Raw genomic sequence first — 20,429 nt, forward strand, 5'->3', positions numbered from 1 at the left:
GGTGAAGCAGGTCTGCAGGTGTCTGTCTTTCTCTCCTTCTCCCCCTCTCTGTCTTCCCCGTTTCTCTCGATTTCTCTCTGTCGTATTCAATAAAATGGAGAAAATGGCTGCCAGGAGCAGTAGATTTTGTAGTGCTGGCACTTAGCCCCAAGATAACTCTGAGGCAAAAAAAAAAAAAAAGAAATCTTAAAATCAGGTGATCTGAGTATGTTAGAACTGTAGCAGTATTGCAGAGGGACTGCAGGGAGAAATTCTCTGATACAAAAAGGAGATTTTAGTTTTTTTTAAAGGATTTATTTAGGATTGGCAACATAGCTCACCTGATTGCTGTGCTGTATGCAGGCCCGGGCTCAAACCTGGCCCCCACCACACTGAAGGAAGCTTCTCTGATGCTGTGGCCAGTCAGTCTCTCTCTGTCTCTTTGTCTCTGTCTCTCTCTCCTTCCCTCCCTCCCTCTCCCTCTCCTCCAGGGCTATTGCTGGGGCTTGTTGCAAGCAGTATGAATCCACCACTCCTGGTAGCTATTCCCCCCCCCCCTTATTCAATAGGACAGAGAAAAATTGAGAAGGGTGGGGAGATAGGGAGAGAGAAAGAGACATACCTGCAGACCTGCTTCGCCATTTGTGAAGAGACACCCCCCCCCCCCAGGGGGAGTGCTAAGGCTTCAAACCTGGATTCTTAGGTGGTTCTTAAGCTTTGTGCACTTAACCGGGTATGTCACCACTGGGCCATTCCCTCTCTCTGTCTCTACACCCCCCCCCCCCCCCCAAAAAAAAGCTGACTTTTACCAGAGCCACGTTCAACTCTGCCTCATGTTGTGGCCAGAGATAAAACCGGGGCCCTTGGAGCCTCAGGCATGAAAGTCTTTTTCCTAATCGCAATTGTATCTTCCCAAGATTTATTTATTTAATACTGTGAGCTTAGAGCATTATTCACCTGGGGCGTACAGTGAGGCCGGGAATTGACTAACCCTAACTGAGGCCTCAGGTGTGATGTCCTGGCTCAAAGGATGAGGCAGGAAAGAGGTTTTTCTATGCCTTGCGTTTGCAGTTGAGACTGAACCATGTGATTTTTAAAAATATTTATTTTCCCTTTTGTTACCCTTGTTTAATTGTTGTAGTTATTATTGTTGTGATTGATGTCGTCCTTGTTGGATAGGACAGAGAGAAATGGAGAGAGGAGGGGAAGACAGAGGGGGAGAGAGAAAGACAGACACGTGCAGACCTGCTTCACTGCTTGTGAAGCGACTCCCCTGCAGGTGGGGAGCCGGGGCTCGAACTTGGATCCTTGTGCTGGGTCCTTGTGCTTTTCGCCACGAGCACTTAACCTGCCGCTCTATCGCTCGGCTCCCAAACCATGTCATTTTTTATAGGTTTACATGGCCTTAGTTAAGAAAATTTCTGTTCTTTTGGGGCTGGGTGGTGGCGCACCTGGTTGAGCGTGCATGTTACACTGCTTGTACAAGGACCCAGGTTTGAGCCCTGGTCCCCACCTGCAGGGGGAAAGCTTTGCAAGTGAAGCAGGGCTGCAGGTGTCTCTCTGCCTCTCTATCTCCCCTTCACTCTTGATTTCTGATTGCTTGTATAAAACAAGTAAAGATAATCATAAAGAAGAGTCCCTTTAACCCACTACACTGCTGGTGGGAATGTCAATTGGTCCAACCTCTGTGGAGAACAGTCTGGAGGACTCTCACAAGGCTAGAAATGGCCCTACCCTATGATCCTGCAATTCCTCTCCTGGGGATATAGCCTAAGGAACCCAACAAACCCATCCAAAAAGATCTGTGTAGACATATGTTCTTGGCAGCACAATTTGTTTTTTGCTTTTTTATTTTTTTATATTTATTTATTCCCTTTTGTTGTCCTTGTTGTTTTATTGTTGTAGTTATTATTGATGTCATCGTTGTTGGATAGGACAGAGAGAAATGGAGAGAGGAGGGGAAGACAGAGAGGGGGAGAGAAAGATAGACACCTGCAGACCTGCTTCACCGCCTGTGAAGCGACTCCCCTGCAGGTGGGGAGCCGGGGGCTCGAACCGGGATCCTTACGCCGGTCCTTGTGCTTTGCGCCACCTGCGCTTTATCCACTGTGCTACCGCCTGACTCCCAAGGCAGCACAATTTGTAATAGCCAAAACCTGGAAGCAACCCAGGTGTCCAACAACAGATGAGTGATTGAGCAAGTTGTTGTCTATACACACAATGGAATACTACTCAGCTGTAAAAAAAAATGGTGACTTCACCGTTTTCAGCCGATCTTGGATGGACCTTGAAAAAATCATGTTGAGTGAAATAAGTCAGAAACAGAAGGCTGAATATGGGATGATCTCACTCTCAGGCCGAAGTTGAAAAACAAGATCAGAAAAGAAAACACAAGTAGAACCTGAACTGGAATTGGCATATTGCACCAAAGTAAAAGGCTCAGGGGTGGGTGGGTGGGGAGAATACAGATCCAAGAAGGATTCAGAGGACCTAGTGGGGGTTGTATTGTTATATGGGAAACTGGGGAATGTTATGCATGTACAAACTATTGTACTTACTGTTGAATGTAAAACATTAATTCCCCAATTTAAAAAATAGTACAATAAAAAAAAAAGAAAAATGTTCAGGGTTGCAAGACTTCCCCTGCTCTGGCTCTTGGGACCCAAGCTTAAGCTTGCTAATAAAGGCTCTTGTACTTGCAAAAAAAAAAAGAGAGAGAGAGAGATTTTCATGTCTGAGGCTCCAAAGTCTCAGGTTCAATACCCAGAAAAAAAAGAAGGAGAAGGAGAAGGAGAAGACAACAATAAAATTTCGGTCCTCCTCTGAACACCACTATACCACCAACTCCTCCCTCCTCCCTAGTCTCTGTCCTTTCTTTTTTTTTTTTTTTTTTTCCTTTTTGTTGCCCTTGTTGTTGTAGCCTCGTTGTGGTTATTATTATTGCCATTGTTGATGTTGTTCGTTGTTGGATAGGATAGAGAGAAATGGAGAGAGGAGGGGAAGACAGAGGCGGGAGAGAAAGATAGACACCTGCAGACCTGCTTCACCGCCTGTGAAGCGACTCCCCTGCAGGTGGGGAGCCGGGGGCTCGAACCAGGATCCTTACTCCGGTCCCTGCGTTTTGCGCCACATGCGCTTAACCCGCTGCGCCACCGCCCGACCCCCCCAGTCTCTGTCCTTTCTTACCTGATTACAAACAGCCTTTTTCATGTTGCTAAATGCTTAGTCAACTTAAAGGATAGCCAGAAGTTCACACCCATGCTCATCTTTTTTTTTTTTTTTTTTTTTGCCTCCATGCTTATCGCTGGGGGCTCAGTGCCTGTACTACGAATCCACTGCTCCTAGATGCTACGTTTCCCATTTTGTTGCTGTTGTTTTATCATTGTGGCTATTATTATTATTGTTGTTGATGTCATTGTTGCAGAGAGAAATGAAGAGAAGAGGGGAAGACAGCGAGGGGGAGAGAAAGACAGACACCTGCAGACCTGCTTCACCGCCTGTGAAGTGACCCCCTTGCAGGTGGGGAGCCAGGGCTCAAACCGGGATCCTTATGCCGGTCCTTGTGTTTCGCACCACCTGTGCTTAACCTGCTGCGCTACTGCCCGACCCCCCTTTTTTTGTTTAAACAACCTCAGGTGACATGCTACAAAGAATTAGTTAATTTATTTATTTGTCTCTTTAATTTGCTGGCTAGAGACAGATAAATTGAGAGAGAATGGGGAGAGAGATAAAGAGAGACTTCTGTCACTTGTGAAGCTTATCCCCTGCATGTGGGGACCAGGGGCCGCATCTGTGTTCTTGTGCTCAACTGGGCGTGGATCACCCAGCCCCACAAGCCGTGTCCACCGTGGAACCCCCAGTCCTGGTGGCCCGGCACAGATCTGGTCCTTGAGTTGTCAGACCCAGGTTCTTAGGTTCTCTGCAATGGAAAGTCGCATAAGGCTTAACTTTTAAAAAAATATTTATTTACGGGAGTCGGGCGGTGGCGCAGTGGGTTAAGCGCACGTGGCGCAAAGCGCAGGGACCGGCGTAAGGATCCCGGTTCGAGCCCCCGGCTCCCCACCTGCAGGGGAGTCGCTTCACAGGCGGTGAAGCAGGTCTGCAGGTGTCTATCTTTCTCTCCCCCTCTCTGTCTTCCCCTCCTCTCTCCATTTCTCTCTGTCCTATCCAACAACAAAGCAACGTCAACAGTGGCTATAATAACCGCAACGAGGCTGCAACAACTAGGGCAACAAAAAGGGGGAAAAATGGCCTCCAGGAGCGGTGGATTCATGGTGCAGGCACCGAGCCCAGCAATAACCCTGGAGGAAAAAAAAATTTATTTACATATTCCCTGTTGTTGCCCTTGTTGTTTTATTGTTGTAGTTATTGTTGTTGCTACTGATGTCGTTGTTAAATAGGACAGAGAGAAATGGAAAGATGAGGGGAAGACAGAAAGGGGGAGAGAAAGAGAGACACCTGCAGATCTGCTTCACCGCCCGTGAAGCGACTCCCCTGCAGGTGGGGAGCCAGGGGCTCGAACCGGGATCCTTTCACCAGTCCTTGTGCTTTGTGCCACCTGCGTTTAACCCAGTGCGCTACCGCCCAGACTCCCATAAGGCTTAACATTTTAGGGAACGAGTTGTTACTAGAGAGACACCCTTACCAGTGAGTTTTTTCTCCAACTTCCATTAATATATATATATATATATATTAGGGGCCGGGTGGTGGTGCACCTGGTTGAGCACGCTTGTTACAATGCACAAGGACCCGGGTTGGAGGCCCTGGTCTCCACCTGCAGGGGGAAAGCTTTGAGAGTGGTGAAGCAGGGATATCAGTGTCTCTCTGTCCCTCTCCTTATCTCCCCCTTCCCAGCTAGTTTCTGGCTGTCTCTCTCCAATAAATAAAGATGATTAAAACAATTAAATATATATATTGATTTTGTATAGAGACAGAGAACTTGAGAGAGAAGAGGGAAGGAGGGAGGGGGAGAGAGAGAGGAAAGAGAGGTGATGCCTGCAGCACTACTTACTCACCACTTGTCAAGCTTCCTCCCTGCATGTTGAGACTGGGGGCTTGAACCCAGGTCCTTGTGCATCCTAGCATCTATGCTCAACCAGCTGTGCTACCTGGCAATCCCTCCCCCCTTTTTTTAAAGGAAAGATGTGACAACACCTCTCAGAGCTGCGCAATGCCATGTGATGTGTAAGGCATTGCTGTCTGAGTTCTAGGGTAAAGTGAAAATTTTGTGGTTTTGTAAATGAGCTGGAACCCAGCAACTGAGAAGTTTCTCTATGAAATAAGTTGAACAATATAAAGTCAGTGGCGTGCCAACGCCAGTGCTAAAGGGGTGCAGCTACAGTTGTTATGCTTAGCATCGGCTTTCTTTAAACTTGGGAAAAAAGATGTTTCTTATCTAGGGGGAAGTTAGTATCTTCATTTGCCATCTTGCTAACCCCCCCAAGCCAGCGGTGAGAGTACAAGTTTGGGGGCTAAGTCAGTTAGTGTTCAGGAGGGTGAGGAGAGCTCCTTTGCTCAAGGCAATTAACTAGAAATCATGATCTCTCCCTTTTTTTTGAAACCAGGGCTCAGCTTTGGTTTATGACAGTGCCAGGGGTTGAACTAGGGACCTGGGAGCCTCAGACATGAAAGTCTTTTCATATAACCATTATGCTATCTTCCTGGCCTCCCTGATTTTTTTTTTTTTAAAGCCTTCCATTCAGTATTTGAAATCTGCTTTATCAAATAGACTAGACCAGAACACAGCAATTAAATGTACTAATGAAAAAAGACCATCTTAACGATAGGTAAATGTTGCTTTATTCAAACCATATGCCTGACATGTTTCAGAGAGCAGCAGCCAATTAAACAAGGAGAGTGGAAGAACTTTTCCTTGCAAGTCAGTCTTAAAAGCGCTTCATAAACAAGTTCAAAGGAGACAGACATTTCCAAGTACACAGTTCAGCTAATACTCGAGGTCTACTGAAAAACTGAACAAATCTAAACTTAATGTCAAGTGTTTGAGCTAAAAGGAAGATCTCTGATCTTTGACCATTTTAACCGACTTACGGTTCTTCTCTCATGACAATTCTGCGACTGTTGAGGATGGGAGGAATGAACAGGAAGGGGCATCAGGAGGCTTTTTCAAAAGCATTCTCTCATGCTAATTAAAGTATTGTTAAACTTTAATTAAAAAATCGACACGGGGGTGAGGGAATGGCTGAGGAGGAGGTGGCTTAGCAGGTAGAACACAGGAACTTGAGTGCAAGAGACCCTCTTTCTCTCCCCAGCACTGCATAGGGGGCAGCAAGTCCGTGAGTTTCTGGCCCCTCGGTCTATCATGATATAGGTATTTGAACAAGGCAAACAAAATAAGTGGGTGAAGGTTTATTCACTGCACTTGTGCAGTTGTAACTGGGTTTCTAACTCCAGGCCTCAGAGTCCTGCTCTCTCTTCCTGCAGAGCTGCCTCACCTGCCAGCTGCAAATCTTCACATTGTTTTGACTAGGCAGCATTGCCCATCTCAACTGCCAGCTACAATGAGGCCAATCCCAAATGGAACCGGAAAAATATTACTTTGCAGGCCCCCAAGCGCCAATTAATTTCACTGTTCATGAAACAATAAAAATAACCGGATCAGGGTGAAATTAGAGCAGTTCATTTTTAAAATCCAAATTGTGGGGATATAAAAATGACTTTTATGAAGTGCAAAAGGAGGAAACTACAGCTTCATAACTGAATAATGTCTGTGGCAAATTTATATGGGGGGGAGACCTGAGTAATAACATATCTCATTCAGATGTGCTTACCTGAGTCTCCTGAAAGATGCCTGCGCGGGGGAGACTTGAACATGTGTATCTGTGCCCTTCATTACAGCGCTCACAGAGAAAAGCAGAAATAAGTTCTTGTATATGCCAGATGAGTGAGTGGTAACATGAGTAACTTTATCCCAGGAAATTTAGTGTATTTGACTATCAGTATTTTGCAAAAATATTTTGAAACACAGGGGCTGCTATTAAATCGACAGTTTCTGTCAAAGAGAGAGGATCAAATTCATCCCAATGCCTGACTTTTAGGTTAACTCTAATTTTCCCAGTGCTGTTGCTGAGGAATTTATTGGGTTCATTTTCTCTGGGTAGCTTCTATATTGCTTTTCTTTGATTCCGGCCAGCCAAGCAGCCCCGGATTTTACATGATAAAGGAAATCCGTGGAACTAATCCTAGAAACCTCTTTCTGTTTTCTCACATAACACCTCCAGGCACAGAAAGACAGAATAGTTCATTTGCATTCTTAAACATTAGGAACTGAGAATGAGTCTTTCAGCTGGAAGAGTCATTGCATCTACATTCTCCCCCCCAAGGGGGGTAAAAAAAAAAGGTGAACAGCCCACTCAGGTTTCTGTCCCCTCATCTTTTTTCAATATTCCAATCTGTAAAAAATGGAGAATGTGGAAGTTGAATAGCCCAGCCTCTTTCTTTACATCAGTTAGTCTCTGGAAATAGGTCTCAGTGCTGATTACAGGGAAATAAGAAGAAATCCGACGTGCACACTGGAAATAGCAAATGCTAACAAGCAGTGCTCAAAAGCAGAAGGAACGCTTCTAAAAATTGTCCTGAAGACAGTGAACAGTGTTGTTTTTTTTTTTTTTAAATGAAGTACTTTCTCCAGAAACTTGAAACGCTTCCCTAGAAAGTACAAAGATAAAGACTCAGTTTGAGTGGATTTTTAAAATTAAGTTATTGTGGTCTGGGAGGTGGCGCAGTGGATAAAGCATTGGATTCTCAACCATGAGGTCCTGAGTTCAGTCCCCAAGAGCACATGTACCCGAGTGATGTCTGGTCCTTTCTTCTCTCTGCCTGTCTTTCTCATGAATAAATAAATAAATAAATAAATAAATTCTTTAAAAAAAATTAAGTTATTAGGTAACCCAGACCTGGATCTCTTTTTTTGCCCTACCTTTGGTGAGAACCTCCAAACACTTAGTAAAAAAAACAGAACAGTTCTCTATCTTAAGCATAGGTAGGGAATGTTCTAAACATTAGGTATTTATACTACCAAATACTAGACAGTGTCCTTTTGCTGTAGTCTTCCCTGCCTCTACATGAAAAACCTAAGTTTGAGACTTAACTGTATTTTCGTAGCTAGAAAACCTGATTCCCAACAGTTGTTAGCACGGGGAACATTAGCACTACTCTTCCCTAACTAAATATTGTACATGGCTGCCATCTGGAAGTAATCATATTACTGGACTACACTGTGCCAAGTATAGATACTTAATACAAAGTACACACTGGGTAGAATGAAATCCAGATACGGGGAACAATGATTGAGACAGAAAGACACAGGTTCCTTGGGGGAAACCAAGTCACAGCAGACACATGTTAAATACGGCTTGTGAGTGTGCCATTCCATCTCAGTTGATCCTGCAATTAGCACCCCAAACAAATTAAAACTCTGTTGGTTTATAAGCTTCTATTTGGAATTTTAAAAATAGGACCTTTGCCCTCCTCCACTGCCCTTTTCCCCATAAAGCCGTCAAATTCCTCCTTGTTCTTATTCTAGTGCTTCACATAAATTTGCTGCTTAATTTACAAGGAGCTTAAAGAACATGACCCCTAGACATGCAGGGGCTCTGAGGATGCTGGCGTCCTCTTGGGAAGGTTGGTTTGCTTGTCCCCTTTATTAATGCCCCACTGTCGGTGTTGGGGAAATAAATCTGGTCTCATGTTCCAGTCTTCTCTAATCATGGCGTCCTCCTGTGTGGTTTGGGACCTCTTGGACCTGGCGGAATAGTAGCAGTGGAAGTTATTCTCATCCCCTCTGCCCAATCTCGGGGTGCAATCCCACCTGACTGGTACTTAATCAGTACCACAGAAAACTTCTTGGGTTGGCCAGCGAGATGGTAGAGTTGGTAGAGTCTGGACTTGAGTGCATGCGGTCCCAAGATCAGTCCCTGCCATTGCATATGCCAGAATGATACTCTGGTTCTTTCCCACCCCCTATCTTGTGTTAATAAATATAATCTAGGAGTAGGGTGGGGGAGTGGGGGCTTGAACCCAGGTCCTGGTAAAGTATGCACTTAACTAGGTATGCCACCACCCAGCCCCTATAGTATGACTTTCTTTTCTTTACGATCTTATCTGTTGAATCATGGGCTCCAGCATGTCAAAACACTTTTAAAAAAAATATTTAATTTATTTATTTATTAATGAGAGGCGTAGGAGGAGAGAGAGAGAGAGAAAGAAAGAACCAGACATCACTCCGGTATATGTGCTGCTGGGGATTAAACTCAGGACCTCATGCTTGAGAGTCCAACACTTTATCCACTGCACCACCTCCCTGACCACCAGCCCATCAAAACACTTCACCAGTAATTAGGGGAAGTGGATAGTAGGATGGTTAACAAAGAGATGGAGGGTTAACAGGAGAGTATCAGTGGATACATTCTGGCCTGTTCTCTATCTGGTCAGGGACTCAGGACTTTGGACACCTGTTCTAAAACTTCACTGTAACATACGGTCACGCCTTGTTCCTCTGGTCAAAGAACTGAGGGAATCAGGCTGGGACTTAACTTCGGCTTACTTTAATTACATTTACTCTCCCCCCTCCACCTTTAGATAGAGACAGAGGGAGGGTGTTGTTTTCGACGGGCTATGTTGTTTTCGCCAGGCTAGCTTCACGGGCGGGTAACAGATGACCAGGGATTCATGGCTGAGCTGTAGGCAGTATCTCTTTATTCATGCAGGACACAGCACAATCTAAGCCGAGCTAAGCTAAAGTACAGTACTCTAAAACTCACAATGCTGTCTTTATATATACTTGCCAAGTAGGGTGGAAACAGGATGTGACATAGAGAGGGTGGAGAGAAAAGTGACTGGTGAAAACCAGAGTGTGACAAAGAGGGGGCAGAGCAGGCGAGAATCCTATCACTGAACCACCAATGCCCTGGAGGGAGGGTGGTACTTGTTAACAGCGGTTATGTAAATAGAATGAAGTGGTTATGAAAATAGAATAGTGTTAAGCAGGGGGGATTTAAACCAAATGAAACAGAAGGGGTCTCATGCATACCAACAGGAGGGAAAGAGACCACAGCACCTTCTTAAGTGTACTGTGGACCAGGCTCAAACCTGGGTCCCCATACATGGCAGAGCAGAGCACTAACCAAGTGAGCTACTCTGTGTGTGTGTGTAAAGTGACAGAGAAGAGTTACTAAGTACTTGATGTATTTTTCCCCCCTTGGTGATTTTGCATTTGAAGACCTAGTCATTTTTCCTCAAATCAGCATGCTTGCTTAAAATCCAGTCAATCAGTAGTGTCATGGGCCTCCTGTTAAGCAGAAGTTTTCTTGTATAATCATAATGTGCTTTAGATGTTTGCATTCATTGATGTTTCTTTAACTCTTTGTGTGGGTTTACTGACTGGTTGGTTACATCTACCAAGCACAGGGATATTTATTTATTTTTAAGATTTTATTTATTAATGAGAAAGATAGGAGAGAGAGAAAGAACCAGATATCACTCTGGTACATGTATTGCTGGGGATTGAATTCTAGACCTCATGCTTGAGAGTCCAGTGCTTTATCCACTGTGCCACCTACTGGACCACAGCACAGGGATATTTAAAAACAGCATTTGTCTTAAAAATTCCTCCATCTTCTCCAGTAAAATACAAATGCAGAGAGACAATTCATAGCTGAAATGTAATGGTTTCCTCTGAGATTTTCTCTATTCAGTTGGAGGTTGGTTTGGAGCAGAGAGAATTGAATGTGATTATTGCATGGACTCTAAATAACTGGTTTAGCCAACTGGAGACAGAGAGGAGGCGGAGACTGAGCTGACCACCGCTTTCCTTGCTTAGAGAGAAGTCCCAGTATTCATGTGTTTTACATTTTGCATGTTTGAGTCTCTAGAGGTTCCAATTTAACCCCAGCACCATCATAAACCAGAGTTCAACAGTGTTCTGGCCTCTCCCTCTCTCTCTGTCTTATAAATATATGGAAGTAGGGGGTTGGGTGGTAGTGCTGGGATAGCCTGAGGGTGCTTCTTCCCGAGCAAGTGCTCTCTGGGTTGGAGAGAAATCAGCTGGAGCCAACCTAGGCTGCTGCATGGGAGAGGGGTCAGGAACTCGTGGCAAGTGCTCTTTGGGTTGGAGAGAACTCAACTGGAGCCAACCTAGGCTGCTGCGTGGGAGAGGGATCAGGAACTCGTGCCGAGCTAGCGTCGCTGGAGATACACTCTGGAACTGTCGGATCCGCAAAGCGATTCCAAGTGTTCTAAAACAGAAGAGCATCTGTTATATATACTCAACAAGTACGGTGGAAACAGGATGTGACGTTGAGAGGGTGGAGTGAAAAAAAGACTGGTGGAAATCAGGGTGTACTAGGAGAGGGAGCGGAGCAAAAAGACATCATGAACCAGTGGGGATTAAACCAATGCCCTGGAGGCAGGGTGGTGCTTAGTTAACAGTGGTTATGTAAATAGACCGCAGCTTTAAGTGGGATCAGACCAATGCCCTGCAGGCATGCTGGTGCTTAGCTAAGCAGGATTATAGACGGAAGCTTTAAGGGGGGGGGGTAGCTGGCATACTACCCGATAAGATAAGGTAGCACAGTGCGAAATGCAAAAATGAGAGTAAGGACCCTGGTTCAAGCCCCCGGCTCCCCATCTGCAGGGGAGTCACTTCACAGGCAGTGAAGCAGGTCTGCAGGTGTCTATCTTTCTCTCCCCCTCTCTGTCTTCCCCTCCTCTCTCCATTTCTCTCTGTCTATCCAACAACGATAACAACAATAACTACAACAACATTAAAACAAGGGCAACAAAAGGGAAAATAAATTATATATATATATATATATATATATATGTAAATCTTTTAAAAAAGATTTTTTGCTTGTAGCCCTGGAGGTGTTATGTGGATAAAACATTGAACTCTCAAGCATGGGTCCCTGAGTTTGATTCCCAGCAGGGCATATACCAGACTGACATCTGATTCTCTTTCCTCTTGTCTCTCTCATTAATAAATAAGGTCTTTAAAAAGTTCTGCAATGTTCTACATGCAAGCATTTGATGAAGAGATGTTTTATGAATATCAGTTTGGGATGAAAAGGTTTTCTTTCTTTATTTTTTATTATTGCCACCAGGGTTATCAATGGGGCTTGGTGCCAGCACTACCAATCCACTGCAGCTGGTGGTTGATTTTTCTTTCTTTCTCTCTTTCTTTCTTTCTTTCCTTCTTTTCCCCTCCTATTTTACTAGATAGCATCTAGAGAAATTGAGAGGGGCAGTGGAGGTAGGGAGGGAAAGTGAAAGATAGACACCTGCAGATTTGCTTTAATTAATTAATTAATTAATTAATTTTTATATTACAGAATGACATGTCAACAAGGGTTTGAATCCACACCATTCTCAGCACCAGAGTTCTGAATCTTCAGTCTCCCCACTGCAATCCACCACAGTCCCCCTGAGGTTGTAGACATGAACCAACCTTCATCTCTACAACTATCTGTCCACTTTTTTACATAGTTGCCCCTTTTCCTCCCTGATCCAATCCCCTCTTCCCCTCCAAGCCACTCATGACATCATAACTGCCTCCATATGTCCCTCTCAGACTTGCTTTTACTGCTCAGGAAGCATCCCCTCACTGCAGCTGGGGAACAGGGTCTAGAACCCATGTCCTTATGCATGGTAACATGTAATGTGTGCTCAACAAGTGTACCACCATCCGTCCTCCCATCTGACCAATGAAAGATATATATTTTATTTATTTATCACTGGATAGAGACAGGGAGACATTGAGACATCAGTTAAGGGGAGGAAGAGGTAGACAGGAAAGGACGCAGAGAGGCACCTGCAGCCTTGCTTTGCCATCATGAAGCTTCCCCACTGCAGATGGGGACTAGGGGTTTGAACCTGGGTCTTTGCGCACTTGTGTATGCTTACCCAGGTGCACCACCGACTGGCCCTTCCATCCTACTACTTCTGACACAGAGGATTATAGGTAGTAGGGCCCCTGCCACGTGTATTGGGGTCCTGTAGGCTTGTCACATTATACTGACTTTCTCTTTTAATCTCAACTTTTGCTCAGGGGACAAGAATGGACAGTCCTGGCAATTTCACAAGTGGTGGGACAGGGCTTTGATGTCTCTCCTGGTTCTCTCCTCTGACTCACACCTATCTACAAAGGAAAAGAAATTGTTTTTGGAGGAATACTATTAACACCACGCTGGAGTTGATGGATTTCATTTTTTTTTTTTTTAATTTAAAAAGTATATTTTGTAGCTTGACTTAAAGAGAGAGAGTGGGAAGGAAGGAAGGAGGGAGGGAGGGAGGGAGGGAGAGAGAGAAGAGGAAGACCAAAAAAGACCAGTGCTCTGCTCAGCTCTGGCTAATGGTGGTCCAGGGGATTGAACTTGAGACCACGGAGCCTCAGGCATGAAAGTCCTGTTGCAGAGCCCTTATGCGGTCTCTCCTGCGTCTGAATCTTTCACTGACAGGGCTCTATTTCCTCCATCCCTGCACGTTCCACCCTGCAGTCACTGTGAAGCCGGCTGCTGATGTCTTCCTCTCCCTCCTCCTGTCTCAGTCTCTCTCTGTCTTGGCTCAAATTATTCTGAGTCGTTTCTTTGTAAAACATCACTCAGCACGCACCCGCAGCCTTCTCCTCAGAAATTGTGAAATTCTCTCAAGCGCCCGGGGTTTCTGCTCTAAATTTCAACCTGCGTCTCTCCACAGGCAGCAGCAGATGTCACTTTCATCGGTCCGGACACACATGCCATCCAGGCCATGGGTGACAAGATCGAGAGCAAGTTGTTGGCCAAGGGCACGAAGGTGAACACCATCCCCGGCTTTGATGGAGTGGTCAAGGTAGGAACCGCGTTGGTGCCAGTCTTGAGGTGATGTGCCCTCTGCTCTAGCCGCTGTGGAAAGGGAGAGGGAATGCAGCGGTCGCTTAGAAAAACACACAGCTGTGGGCTAACAAGAAAATGTCGTTTTCACTTGGGCTCTTTTCTTTTTTCTTTTATTATTTTAGTGAGAAAGACTCAGAGAGAAAGACCAGAGCCCTGCTCAGCTCTAGCTGATGGTGGCATTAGGGATTGAACCTGCAACCTCCAAGCCTCAGGCAGGAAAGTCATTTGCAGAACCATTATGTTGTCTCCCCAGCCCCCAATTAATTTTTTTATTTAAAAAAAAAATTATTTATTTATTCCCTTTCGTTGCCCTTGTTTTATTGTTGTAGTTATTATTGTTGTCGTCGTTGTTGGCTAGGACAGAGAAATGGAGAGAGGAGGGGAAGACAGAGAGGGGGAGAGAAAGACAGACACCTGCAGACCTGCTTCATTGCCTATGAAGTGACTCCCCTGCAGGTGGGGAGCCGGGGGCTCAAACCAGGATCCTCGTGCCGGTCCTTGTGCTTTGTGCCACGTGAGCTTAACCCGATGGCACTACCGCCCAACCCCCAGTCCAATGCTTTATCCACTGTGCCACCTCCTGGACCACCAAACATTTGTGTTTAAAAACTCGCGAATAGTGACTTCCATACTTTTCTGTTTAGAGATTTATTGATTTATTTATCAGCACAAGGGAGAATACCAGAGCATCCTTCTGGTACATCAGGGCCTCCTGGTCTTAAGTTCAGAGCTCTAAGCATTTCACTGTCTCCTGGACTGTCCACATGCATCCTTTGAGGAGCTGGCAGCTGCTTTTCTCCGCAGAATGATATTGCTCCATCCTACCCATGGTTCAGTCTGTGGCCTCCGGGAAGAACATTTCCCAGTCCTTCGTAAAGTCCTGACTTAACTCCCTGATGTGTATTGGTTCAGTTTCCCACTTCCACTCATTGTTTGGATACTGGCTGGAGTGACTTCCTCACAGGGACTCATTCCTTGCCTGTCTGCCTCCATCAGATTAGGTCCTGGGCTGTCTTCTCCCTCCCTGCCCTGGACCCCACCCACCGCATAGAGGAGCTCTGGCCAGCACAGACCATTTGTCTTAGGTTGTTTGGAGTGCGTGGTGATAACAGAAGTGAGCAAAACAGAACTCCAGGGGCTGGCGAGCTGAGAAGGTGCCACTCTTGCTATGCACAGGACCCGGATTCGAGCCTCAGCACCCCATGGGAGTACTTCAGCACTGGGGGAAGCTCTGTGTCTCTAAAAAGCTCTGCCTCAGAGTGGCACTCTCCCTTGCCTCTTCTTCTTTCTGCCTCGCATGAAACCCTTTCACATATAATAAATAAATGCCAGAGAGAGAGAGAGACATATAGGACCATTTTATAGCATGTACCAGTATTTCCTGCTTATGGCTAAATAATGTTCCACTACATTGATTTGAATCCACTTGAAAAATGTGTTCATCTGTGGATACAAATAGACAGGTGATAACTGTCTTTTTTTTTTTTGCCTCCAGGGTTATAGCTCAGGCTTGGTGCCTGCACTATGAATCCACTACTCCTGGAGGCCATTTTTTCTCCTTTTGTTGCCCTTGTTGTTTTTTCATTGGTGTTGCAGTTATTATTGTTGTTATTGATGTCGTCGTTGTTGGATAGGACAGAGAGCTATGGAGAGAGGAGGGGAAGACAGAGAGGAGGAGAGAAAGAGAGACACCTGCAGACCTGCTTCACCGCCTGTGAAGTGACTCCCCTGCAGATGCGGAAGCGGGGGCTCTAACCCAGATCTTTTTAAAAATTTTTTTAAAGAATTTTTTAATATTTATTTATTTATTTATTTATTTCCTTTTTGTTGCCCTTGTTTTTAATTGTTGTTGTCGTTCTTATTGGTGTTGATGTTGTAGTTGTTGGATAGAACAGAGAGAAATGGAGAGAGAAGGGGAAGACAGAGGGGAAGAGAAAGACACCTGCAGACCTGCTTCACCGCCTGTAAAGCAACTTTCCTGCAGGTGGGGAGCCGGGGGCTTGAACTGGGATCCTCACGCGGGTCCTTGTGCTTTGCGCCACATGCGCTTAACCCGCTGCGCCACTGCCAGGCCTCTCTTTTGTCATTGTGCAAGTGTTTGTTTGAATGCCTTTTAAAAGTGCTTTTGGGGCAACCCAGACCCAGGAGGAGGCACAGTGGATAAACTGTTGGACGCTCAAGTATGAGTTCGATCCCTGATACGGCATGTGCCAGAGGGACGCTCAGCTTCTCTCCTTCTTTCCTTCCCTTCCTTTCTCTTTCCCTTCTCCCTTTCCACTTTCCCTCCCTCTCAAAAATAGATAAATTATGGGGGCTGGTTAGGAGCTCCCTTGGTAGAGAGAGTACGTGCTACAGTGCTCAAGAGCCTGGGTTCAAGTCCCTGCTCCCTTCCTGTAAGGGGGGAGGGACCTTAACAAGCTGTGAAACAGTACTGCGGGCGCCTCCCTCTGTCTCTCCCCCCACTCACCCTCTCACTCTCTCCGTCTCCATCCTGAATAAATAAATAAAAAAATTTAAATGTTATATTGAGGGGCTGGGCAGTGGTGCACCCAGCTGATTGTACATTAAGATATGCAAGGTCCTGGGTTCGAGCCCCAGTCCCTGTCTACAGGTAGGAAGCTTGATGAGTGGTGAAGCTAGGCTGTTGGTGTCTTTCTTACTCCCTCTCTGTCACCCCCTCCTCTCTCAATTTCTCTCTGTTTGGCCAAGTCAAAAGAAAGAAAAGAAGAGAAGAGAAGACGAGAAGAGAAGAGAAGAGAAGAGAAGAGAAGAGAAGAGAAAAAAGGAAAGGGTTGGGAGTCAGGAGGTAGCGCAGCGGGTTAAGCGCAGGTGGTGCAAAGTACAAGAACCTCTCTAAGGATTCAGGTTCCAGCCCCGGCTCCCCACCTGCAGGGGAGTCGCTTCACAGGCGGTGAAGCAGGGCTGCAGCTGTCTGTCTTTCTCTCCCCCTCTCTGTCTTCCCCTCCTCTCTCCATTTCTCTCTGTCCTATCCAACAATGACGACATCAATAACAACAATAATAACTACAACAATAGAACAACAAGGGCAACAAAAGGGAATAAATAAATAAATATTTTAAAAAAGAAAAGAAAAAGGCTGAGAAAATAGCATAATTGTTATACAAAAAGGCTTTTATGCTTGAGGCTCTGAGGTCCCAAGTTCAGTCCCCAGCACCATCATAAGCCAGAGCTGATCAGTGCTCTGGTCTTTCTCTCTGTCTTTCTCTGTGTGTTCCTATCTGTATCTCTCTCAAATTATGTAATAAATATATAATAAGAAGAAGTAGAAAATTTAAAAAAAAAAGAGGGAATTGGGTGGTAGCACAGCAGGTTAAGTGCACATGGTGCAAAGCACAAGGATCGGCATAAGGATCCCGGTTTGAGTCCCCGGCTCCCCACCTGCAGGGGAGTCGCTTCACAGGCGGTGAAGCAGGTCTGCAGGTGTCTGTCTTTCTCTCCCCCTCTCTATCTTCTCCTTCTCTCTCCATTTCTCTCTGTCCTACCCAACAATGAAAGACATCAATAACAACTACAATAATAACCACAACAAGGCTACAACAACAAGGGCAGCAACAAAAGGGGGGAAATGGCCGCTAGGAGCAGTGGATTCATGGTGCAGGCACTGGGCCCCAGCAGTAACCCTGGAGGCAAAAAAAAAAATCACGAAATTGTCTTCTTTCCCCGCCGCTTCAGGCCCGAGATACTCAGTGCCCTGCTGAGTGAGTCCCAGTCCGTCCATCATAGGTACCACCTGCAGGTGGAGTCTGGTCGGTCTCAGTGTCCAGGGGCACAGGGGGACCCTGGCCTTGGCTGCGGGCGCCCCCTCCCCTTCCCAGGGCCGCACCTGTTCTCCAGAGGGAGAACATCCTGTTGCTTTGAGGGACTCTTTTCAGCTGGCAAGAGCGGAAGGTTCTGGGTTCTTTCTTCAAGTGAGTAATTGCATTCGCGAAGCCCACAGGACCACAGGCCAAAGGCAGCTTCCAAGGATGGTTTTATTTTAGCAATAAGGAAAGTTTCTTTAAAAAAAAAGTTTTTAAATATTAAAAATATATATTATTATTATTATGAGAGAAAGAAAACAAACCAGAGTTTCTCTGATACATGTGATGCTAGGGATCAACCTTGGGACCTCACGCTTGATAGTCCAACGCTTTACGCACTGTGCTTCCTGGAGGGACCATTCAAAGTGTTGTTGTTCCTTAATTCCTGCTGGAGGAAAGGAGAGAGCTATTCAGCATGAGGCCTCTCACCTTGTGACTGGGAAGACCTCTGAGTTGGGGGTTCAGTGGGCAGTCTAGAAGCAGGGAGTTTCCCAGGATGTTGAACTGTGGCTGTTAGCAAGGCCTGAGCAGGCCATGGGAGAAGCCCCAAGACTTCCCCCCAGTGCCTGGCCTTTGCTGGCACAGCTGATCAGCCCGGCTTTGCTTCTGCTGGTTATCTTGGTGGCCTCTTCAGAGAAGATGCCTTAGACAATGTGCATTTGATTTTGCAACCTCTGTAAATTTGGAAGATAAGGTTGAGTGGACAAAAGGAAATCCGTTTATCTCTCTGTTTTGTCTTTTCAATCTGCTTGTGATGATTTTTGAAGAACCTGTTACTTGGTTCTCATTGTCTAGCTTAATTGAGACCTTGGTAGAGATTCTTAACACCTATTATTACATCACCAATGACTCCATTGGGTGAGCCACCATGCAGGTTGTGCTGACTTTAAAGGGAAATCAGTCTTCCTCCTCCTCCTCCTCCTCCTCCTCCTCCTCCTCCTCCTCCTCTTCTTCTTTTTCTTTAAATATTTATTTTCCCTTTGGTTGGCTTTGTTTTTTTTTATTATTGTTGTAGTTATTACTGTTGTTGTTATTGATGTCATTGTTAGATAGGGCAGAGAGAAATGGAGCGAAGAGGGGAAGACAGAGGGGGAGAGAAAGACAGACACCTGCAGACCTGCTTCACCGCCTGTGAAGCGACCTCCCTGCAGGTGGGGAGCGGGAGGCTCGAACCGGGATCTTACAAGGGTCCTTGTGCTTTGTCCCACATGCGCATAACTTGCTGCGCTACCACCTGACTCCCCCCCCCCCCCTTTCCCTGAGTACTTCTGAGCTACAGACTTGGGACTTTTGGCATCTCAGGCATAACCATCATCAAGTTTCCTGTCCATTTCAGCCCCCCTTTTTTTGTTTCAGTGTAACTGCCAAGACTGGTTTCATTTCTCCCTTTCTCCTTCCTTCCCTCCCATCCTCCCTTTGTTTTTCTCTTTTTAAAAATATTTATTATTGCATAGAGACAGAGAGAAGCTGAGTAGGGAGTGGCAGAAAGCAATGGAGAGAGGCACCCATAGCCCTGCTTCACTACTCAGGAAGCTCTCCCCCAGCAGGTGAGGACCAGGGATTGAACCTGGGTCCTTGCACACTGTAACGTGTGCACTCAACCTGGTGTGCCACCGCCTAGCCCTGGCTGATTTCATTTCTAGTTTGCATTTGGACTCTTCCCAAATTGGGGTTACGTAACAGTTTTCTTCTAAATGAGTCTGTTTAGATTTCTTGTGGAGTCACTTCCTCTGGAAGTTACCAGGGTTCTCACATTTTGGAGTTCAGATCTGTTAGCTCCAAAGACAGCTCTGGGAGGGTATCTAGTGCAGATAAAGGGTTTCTGAGGCAAAGAAATAGTGTGAATTCTTGGAATGCCTGGTGCCTGGGTTATTTTTTAATTACCTGCCCCAGGGGCAGTGGGCCCCTCAGCTGTGACGGTTCCTGACAAGGATAGCCACACACAGTCTGACTGTCTTCTCACTGGACAGTGGCTGTTAGGTACAGTCTGAAGTTCCCTGTCACGGTCCTTTGGGGATGGTACTGTGGATTCTTTGCTGCAATCCAGCCCTCTTGCCCACAGGAGCTGGGAACCACATCTAGTCCGTGGCATGTATGTTGGTGGCAGGAGGTGATAAAGAAGGGCGTTTTTCCTAAACCTCCAAATGACAGTGTGAAAGGACCCAGGTTCAAGACCCTGGTCCTTACCTGCAAGAGGAAAGCTTCACAAATGGTGAAGCAGCGCTACAGGTGTCTTTCTGTCTCTCTCACTATCTCACCCTCTCCTCTCAAGTTCTCTGTCTCTTAGCTAATTTTTTAAAAGGGTGTTTCTGGTAGGGTAGATAGTACAAGGGTGATGCAAAGAGGCTCTTCTGCCTGAGGCTTCAAGATCCCAGGTTCAGGGCCCCCCCCTCCCCACCCCCAACTACTATAAGCTGTAGTTGATCAGTGATTTGAACAAACAAAACAAACAAACAAAAGAAACCAAGAAGGGTGTTTTTGGCTGAGTAGGGGAGGGAACCTGGTCTCGGGGTGGGGAGCTGAGTCCAAGGTGGACAGGGGCTGGCTCTGGGGGCTTGTTGGCAGGCAGGAGCAAGTGGTGAAACCAAGTTGCAGCGTTTTCCTCGGCTCTGGCTGTCCATGAGGTTCGAGCCCCCCGGATCTGCCACACGCAATCCCTGTGCAGTGCCTCTGTCCTGTCTCCTCAGCTCCAGGTTTGGGCTCAGAATTTTGTTCTAAGGTGGTGGGAGTTATGGACAGTGGAGGC

At 46.0% G+C, this 20,429-nt stretch overlaps 1 protein-coding gene across 3 annotated transcripts in view; it reads left to right on the forward strand.

The window, feature by feature from the left end:
- Window positions 1-20,429, forward strand: part of PCCA (propionyl-CoA carboxylase subunit alpha) — a 351,955-nt gene that overhangs the window by 83,826 nt on the left and 247,700 nt on the right. For 2 of the 3 annotated variants that reach the window (XM_060191819.1, XM_060191818.1), the window contains exon 7: window positions 13,687-13,818. The exons of the other annotated variant lie outside the window; for it this stretch is intronic. In XM_060191819.1, coding sequence (XP_060047802.1) covers window positions 13,687-13,818 — 132 coding nt within the window. The remainder of the gene's footprint in view (window positions 1-13,686; window positions 13,819-20,429) is intronic. 3 annotated transcript variants of the gene reach the window in all.

This window comes from Erinaceus europaeus, chromosome 5 (genome assembly GCF_950295315.1).
Source record: "Erinaceus europaeus chromosome 5, mEriEur2.1, whole genome shotgun sequence".
Classification (NCBI taxonomy): domain Eukaryota; kingdom Metazoa; phylum Chordata; class Mammalia; order Eulipotyphla; family Erinaceidae; genus Erinaceus; species Erinaceus europaeus.